This window comes from Pongo pygmaeus, chromosome 19, assembly GCF_028885625.2.
Source record: "Pongo pygmaeus isolate AG05252 chromosome 19, NHGRI_mPonPyg2-v2.0_pri, whole genome shotgun sequence".
Lineage (NCBI taxonomy): Eukaryota > Metazoa > Chordata > Mammalia > Primates > Hominidae > Pongo > Pongo pygmaeus.
In genome coordinates this window covers 78,215,749-78,223,236 of record NC_072392.2, presented here as the reverse complement: position 1 = coordinate 78,223,236, position 7,488 = coordinate 78,215,749, and the positions used below count along the sequence as shown (strand labels likewise).

Genomic DNA, 7,488 nt, shown 5'->3' with positions numbered 1-7,488 from the left:
GCGGACCATCCATTGCTGTGTCTCAGAATGCAGGCAGGTCTGGCCCTGCAGGAAACTCCCTGCCCAGGGTCAGCCCCAGCCAAGAGCTCCACGTGCCATCCCGTGAGATCTGAGCCTGTTCCATCTTCCCTTCCTTCTCAAAGCCAGTCATCCTAGCTGATTCAGAAGGGGAGCTGGATGAGGTTCTCCAGATCCTCTTTTTCCCCATAAGCCAATGTCTCCTCTGGAGGAAACCATGAACTGTGCCAACGCGTCTGTCTGCCACTGTCCTCAGGTCCTCATTCTGAGGAATGATCTGGATTCAGCTTTTCATTAAAGACCAAACATCCTTGTACATTTGGAACATGAAAGATATTTAAAATATTTATATATATATAATATATATATATACTTTTATTATTCACCCGTTAACTCCATTATATGCCAATCACGAGCTAGTTTTCAGCAGTTACATTCCCTTGATCACGGCTGCATGAGGATGTAATTAACTGGAAAACACGGAGACCAGAGACACGACCGGAGGTGACGTCACGCAGCCCACGCCATCGCAATACAATTGTCAAGTTCGCTGGCGGTTTGGTAAAGCCGGTTCAGTTCTGCTCCCTTTGCCAGGGGTTCTCACGTGTTGTGAAAATTGGACCAACAGTGGTGGGGTTCCATTTCCTGGTTCGAATTTTCAGTGGCTTTATCCAGAATCGCACTGGTGACTGGTTATTGTAGCACCAGTCCAACCTAGGAGAGCCAACAGAGAGAGGCAGAGCTGAGTCGACAGTGGCCCAAAGACTCTCCCACACCCCCTATCCCCGAAGTTCCGAGTGGCTGGGCCCGGGTCCACCGCTTGTGCTGTGGGAGCAGACTCACACCCAGCCGGCCCCACACTCAACCTCCACACCAGTGTTCACATGTCCATCAGACCTCCCAGGGAAAACTGGCCCACGCTCCAGCTCACCCCCATGTCCCCTGTGGTGCTGGAGGAGAAAGGGCTAAGAAAGTGTCATGCCAGAAGAGGGCAGCAGCTCGGGAGAGGAAACCTCCTCAGAGTTCCCCCAGCCCTACCCTCCTGGCAAACCATGGGCAACTCAACTTCCACGGTTCCCTCAAGTGGGAAGGCCTCACTGGAGATGACCTTCGTGCTCCTGTGTGGCTCTGTCCCCTCTGCCATCCTCACACCAGTTGCTGAGAGGGGAACGCTGACCTGCTGGTCTGGCCAGCAGAGGAAGGGCATTTTCAAAGGTTCAACTCGAGGTAACAAGGACCCAGACTGCGGCTGTCTCCCCAACCCATGGCCCGGTTTCTGCTGGAGACGGACTCCCTGGGCCGGGCGGCCTGGACTCTGGCTGTGCGTCACCTACCTTCTCTGCCCCCATGCTGGGGCATTTCCAATTGTAAAGGTAATACTGCAGGTTGCCGTCCCCTATGCCAAACTTGAGCTTCTCCAGGAAGGTTTTGTTCTCCATGAGATCCAGTGCATTGAACACATCAAACCCTTTCTGCAAAGCAGCAGGGAGAAACAAGAACAGGTGAGGACAGGTGGGGACAGCCTCCTTCCTACCCCTTTGCTGCCATTTCAAAGCTGTCCTGTGGGCAGCCACAAGAACAAGGTTCCCTCAGAAGCTCCGCTGCTTCCACGTTAATCCCCGCTCTCTGGGTAGTTCTCAGGACACTCTGAGCGCCCCCTCCAGCCTGGCCTCTGCCCAGTGTCCCTCAGAGTGTACACATATGTACTCAGTGTCCAGGCCAGGGCTCTTGCTATTCCTGGTTATGCCTCCCTGAAACTCTAGTAACCTCCACAGTCCTCTCTGGAGTCCAAACCCTGAGCCCGTTCCTCTGAGAAGCTGGTTCTGGTCAGCTACGTGGGGTTTGTGTTGCTTCCTTACTCCATGGATGCCCCAACTCTCAGGCCCTCAGTGCACCTCATGTTGTATGACACCTGCTGCGTCGCTTGGAGACTGTGAAGATGCTTCCTAAACCTCACCAACTGCAGCAGAAGCTCTCACAGGGCAGGGACCAGATTGCCCACAGCAGGCTGGGCTGGGCACAGGTCACCAGAACCCACAGCAAAGCACTGACAGACGGGCTCGCCACCCGCTGCTGGCAGTTGGACGCTCCAATGACTCACCACGATAGACAGCAATCACCCCTTTCCCACGCTGGGAAAGCTGTGAGGAGAACCCCTGTCCTCCCAGGGAAGGCCTGGCTATTCAGGCTCCTTGGTGGCGCCTCCTGTGAGAACGAAACTCACTGAAATGAATCAGGAGGAGTTCAATGCCTTCACTTCGGATGCTCCTTGCTCCCTCCGAGTTTTGAGTTTCTGGCTAAAAACTGTGGGAACCCTGCCTAAGCAGAACAGGTGAGGAGGACTCAGAGCCTCCAGCCCATGGGAGGCTACGTCCCGGGAGCTGTGCTCACCATGGCTCCACTGCCCCTTCCCCGCACATCTCCAGAGACCCCCTGGTCTGCTCCTCACCATTTTGGCGAGGACAAGGGCGTCGCTCATGAGGTCTAGAAGAGGGGTCTGGGTGTGAACGTTGTAGAAAGAATAAGCAGCTTTGAGACTCTTGTGGGTTGGATGGTTCATGATGGTGGAGGGCAGCGTATAAAAGCTCAGGAAATCCGTCACCTCTCCGTTTGCGTTCTGAAGGGAAGGCAATAAAAAGACGCAATGTCAAGCATGCACAGTGGCACTGCGGCCCAGGAACAAAATGTTTCTCTCACTCCACCTTCAGGCAGCTCTGCCCCTCTAGATAAACGGGTAGAAACTGCAACAGGACATGTGGGGAGGAGGAGGGACATTGGCTCAGGGCACTTGAGGACAGAGCCGTGATCGTGGGCTGAACCTGCCAGACCTCTTTCCCAGCATGGGCACCGCCAGGGACCTCTTCTTACAGCTCACATCCCCCCAGACTGTGTCTCCTATGTCTGGTCAGCACTGGGTTAAGCTGGGACAGGCAGGGAATTGCAGGCTTTCCTGAAGGATTAAGCGGGGCTCAGTTCTCTCTTTTGTGTTATCAAAGTGGGGCAGAGGGGGAGAAGGGCTCAAGCCAGATCCAGAGGTATCTTTTCAGCAAATTCAAGCACCAACCCCCTGTTTTTAGGGAGGACCAAACACAGATGGTCAAGGAAGTCTAGGGTGCCAACACTCGAGCCCTGGGAACCCAGCCACTCAGTGGGGTGCCTCTCTGGGAACGCGTTAGAGGCCTGGAACACCACTCCCCGACTCACCTCCACCACGAAAGTGTCGATGATATTCTCCTGGGGGTAGAACCAGTGCTCCACCTCCTCCTGGCTCATGACGGGCGTAAGGTGAAATTGCTTCAAGTACCTGGTGAGGAGCTGGTGCACTACTGGAATGTCCTTTGTTTCCATTGGTCGCAGCCCAGCTGTCTTGGGAGTCTGGAAGCAAGACAGAAGAGATGGAGTGAGATGAGCTGATCACCCTGGATCTATCCATGGCAAGGATAGATCAGACCCTCAAGAGAGAATCCCTGGTCATTCTGCGGCTCCCTGCACCCCCGTGCATATCTCCTCAGGCACAGGGCCTGCCTTTTCCGTATCTTCTGGCCCTTTCCCTCCTAGTCCAGGCGGACTCAGACTGCTACATCAATCAACCATCTACATGGCCCCAGGCTGACTCCCTAAGAAAACACAACCCTTCATGCTCCACCCTTTTTTCAAACTCCCCACCCCAGAGCACAAGACTTTCTACCCTTGGGCCAGGTTGGCCTTTCTAGCTGTACCTTCTGCCCGCGCAGCCCAGCGGTCCTCACAGGCTTCTCACTGAACTGTGACTGATGCCATCCCACACTCACTGCTCTTTCTCTGCTAGACTTAGAGCACTTCGCAGACAGACCCCAGGGCCCAGCTAGGGTCTGCCCACCCAGACATCGTTACACCAGTACTTCCCAGAGAGACATGGCTGCTGGTTAAATTCAGAAGAAAAGCAGCATACTCCCAGGATTTTATCCCCAGTCAGCGTCCCACCCGGCAGCTGCTTTTGCTAGAAAAATGCTTCAGTGGAACGAAACCATGTGATCCTGTGGAGCAAATACCGGGGCTGGTAGAACATCCCCAGCGGCTCAGATACACAAAGGTGGGCTTGGGGCAATCTGCAAACAGGGTGGTGTCACAGTTTACAGGCCTCAGTCAGTGCCTGACACAATGCTTCCCAGTGTAGGAATTGCTTCTAAAACTTCAGTTCTAGAACCTCCAGCCTCTAAAATTCCTTGCTAAATCCTCGTCTCTCTAGGGGAACGCTCAATGACCTCATTCTACATGGCAGCTCCCACAATGATACCTCAAATCCTGGACTGAAAACACAGTCATGCTGGGGTTTCCACCCAGACATGGGTGAGACATTCTTCTGGCTGCTGCAGCACTGTAAGAATGCTCTCTGCCTGCCTGCCCACTGGCCTAGAACGCACAGCAGATCTGTCATGAGAACAGAAGGGAGAAGACACATACCACAGTCCCCCAAGCCTGTGCTTTTGGCAGTGTCTAACGGTACTGCAGCAGTCTCTCAAGATGGGACACTAATGACCGCAATCACTTGGTGGATAAGCCTGATTTCAGAGTGATCAATCCTGTTTAGAGGCTGAGGAGTCCAGGCAGGCAGCCTCACGTCAGCAGGAACACAGTAACTGTGTGGACTGATGGCCAATAGGAAGCACTCCGAGGAAAGAGAAGAGATTTTTTTCTTTCCTTTTTTTTTTTGAGACGGAGTCTTGCTCTGTCGCCAGGCTGGAGTCCAATGTCGCGATCTCGGCTCACTGCAACCTCTGCCTCCCAGGTTCAAGCGATTCTCCTGCCTCAGCTTCCCAAGTAGCTGGGATTACAGGCACGTACCACACCCAGCTAATTTTTGTGTTTTTAGTAGAGATGGGGTTTCACCATGTTGGCAGGATGGTCTCAATCTCTTGACCTTGTGATCTGCCTGCCTTGTCCTGCCAAAGTGCTGGGATTACAGGCGTGAGCCACCGCCCAGCCTGAGAAGGGATTTTTAAGAATCCCTACTGGGATGGGCACGGTGGCTCACGCCTATAATCCCAGCACTTTGAGAGGCTGAGGTGGGTGGATCACTTGAGCCCAGGAATTCAGACGAGCCTGGGCAACATGGCAAAATCGTGTTGTTTTTTTTTTTTTTTGAGATGGAGTCTGGCTCTGTCGCCCAGGCTGGAGTGCAGTGGCGCAATCTCAGCTCACTGCAAGCTCCGCCTCCCGGGTTCACGCCATTCTCCTGCCTCAGCCTCCCAAGTAGCTGGGACTACAGGCGCCCACCACACCACGACTGGCTAATTTTTTGTATTTTTAGTAGAGACGAGGTTTCACTGTGTTAGCCAGGATGGTCTCGATCTCCTGACCTCGTCATCTGCCCACTTTGGCCTCCCAAAGTGCTGGGATTACAGGTGTGAGCCACTGCGCCTGGCAGCAAAACCCCATTTCTATAAAAACAAAAATTGGCCGGGCATGGCAGCACACGCCTGTAGTCCCAGCTACTTGGGAGGCTGAGATGGGAGAATCACTTGAGTCTGGGAGGTCGAGGCTGCAGTGAGCTGCGACTGTGCCACTGCACTCCAGCCTGGGCAACAGAATGAGACCCTGTCTCCAAAAAAAAAAAAAGAATCCCTACCTGAAGCCAGCCACAGTTGGAGCATTTGTTTCTTTGGGAAACTAGGAAAACTGAGACCCAGAACAGAAAAGCAGCTCACTTTAAGGTTGCCCAGTCCTTCAGCCAAATCTGGGTGGGGAAATTGGGATTAGAAATCAGGGCTTCCCTCACAAGCTTAGGTCACCCTTTACCTGACCCATCTGCGCTGGGCTTTGGAACGCGTTGCTGTGTGTATGAAGGTTCATAAGTGGATTCATCATTCTATTTATGCTTTACTTAGGCTAAAATTACAGAGAATAGGTGTTCTCTGAGCCTTTCAACAGATGGCAGAGAAGCTAGTCCAGGCACAGACTCAGAGGAACTGAGAAAGTTAAACTAAAATAAAATCCTGCTTCAGATAACAGAAATAGAAAGTCCAGGAAATCTGAAGACTATGGGCTGGTTCACTTTTCCGGTAGGAGAAAGCTCCCTCTCCACCCAGAGCCCTTCTTTCCTGCTGACAGCCAGGCTCTCCTTGCCCTCTCTGCCCCCTGCCCACCACCCGGGGCACCACTGGCCTCTGGCAGTCGGTAGAGCTTCATGGTGCGCTGCATGGTCATATTTCTGCTCAGGTGGGAGAACTTCACTTCAATCAGCTTCCGTGGGTTTAGGGACCGATGCCAATACCTGTGGGGACACAAATGTCCTGTCCTCAGGGTTCTGGCCAATCCCTATTAGGACAATGGCAGGGAGACCCCAGCTGGCCAGCAGGTGGCGTGAGAGACACATCAGGTGCCTCCGGAGTCAGTGGTGTCACCCTGCTCTCCAGCCTCCCCCTCCCCCTTCCCACAGTGAGTGCTGCCAAAGCTCCTCCTGGATTTTCTTTCTCCCTATTTTTCTTGCTCAATTTCAAAAACTATTCCTCTGCTACAGCGGTTGTCTGGGGAGAGCAATCCTCACTCCTAGAATCAAGTCAACGGAAAAGGACTGTAGTCATGCCCAGAAGATGATGGCAGAGGCACTCACCCTCCTCCCTCCTCCTCTTCTGCTTTCACACCTGGTGTTTTTACTTTTAAAGTTCTTTAGGGAGAGATTATTCAATTGTTTTAAACAACTTTCTAAGGCAGAGGTTGCCCTTAGAGCACATAGCTAACTTGCTCTATTTGGTGCACACAATATTCAAAACAATTTGAGCCAACCATTTAAAACTTCAGGACATTTCCCATAAAAATCCAGATATGGGCTCATCCCTAAAAACAAAAACAAACCGCCAGTACCGCCCCCAACCATCTCCAAATGGCAGCAGCCAGCAGACACCAAGAGCCCTCCAGACAAGGCAGAGACTTGCCAGTCTGCCATCCCTACAACCCTCCCGCCCTCTCCATGCTCCCCATCTGGCTCCTGCAGGCACCAAGTGCCCGCCTTACCAGATACTCCAGAGATGGGATGCTAAGGGCGGAGCTGTGACTCACAGTGGCACATGCTCCTCAACTACAGTGCAGACACCCGTATTTTTGGGGCCTTACAGGAAGACAGTTTTACCTGCAGGTGCCAACGGGCTTTGGTAGTACCACCCCGGCAGTGTAAACTGCTTGGAAGATGCCCTCCAGGTGAACCCGCCTGGTGATCTCTCGGATCAGGACTGGAGCCACCCTCTTGGAACGCAGCTTCTTGTGGACACACAGGAAGTTGATCTCTACCATCTTCTTCTCTCTAAGAGGGGGGAAAATCCAGGTGACAAGGTTTTTAACAGAGAAGGGAATGGTGATCCCATCAAGCACATGCAGCCACACCTAGAAGGACCAGGTCTGCAGCACAGGTGTACTTTTAGCTGCCACCTGCACTCAGTACTGGGACTCCCCACCACACTCCACCAGGCCAGGAGCCTGCCTCACTTCAACAGA

The 7,488-nt window shown here is 53.0% G+C and overlaps 1 protein-coding gene across 3 annotated transcripts in view; it reads right to left on the bottom strand.

The window, feature by feature from the left end:
- Positions 1-375: 375 nt before the first annotated feature.
- NMT1 (N-myristoyltransferase 1) overlaps positions 376-7,488 on the bottom strand; it is a 53,283-nt gene continuing 46,170 nt past the window's right edge. For 2 of the 3 annotated variants that reach the window (XM_063656770.1, XM_054459089.2), the window contains 6 exons: positions 7,127-7,297; positions 6,163-6,271; positions 3,223-3,393; positions 2,468-2,635; positions 1,353-1,490; positions 376-732 (listed from right to left, as the gene is read on the bottom strand). In XM_063656770.1, the coding sequence (XP_063512840.1) occupies positions 712-732; positions 1,353-1,490; positions 2,468-2,635; positions 3,223-3,393; positions 6,163-6,271; positions 7,127-7,297 (778 nt within the window). In that variant the 3' untranslated portion in view covers positions 376-711. Of the gene's footprint in view, positions 733-1,352; positions 1,491-2,236; positions 2,636-3,222; positions 3,394-6,162; positions 6,272-7,126; positions 7,298-7,488 lie in introns of those variants that run through there. The other variant, XM_063656769.1, reaches the window with a different exon arrangement.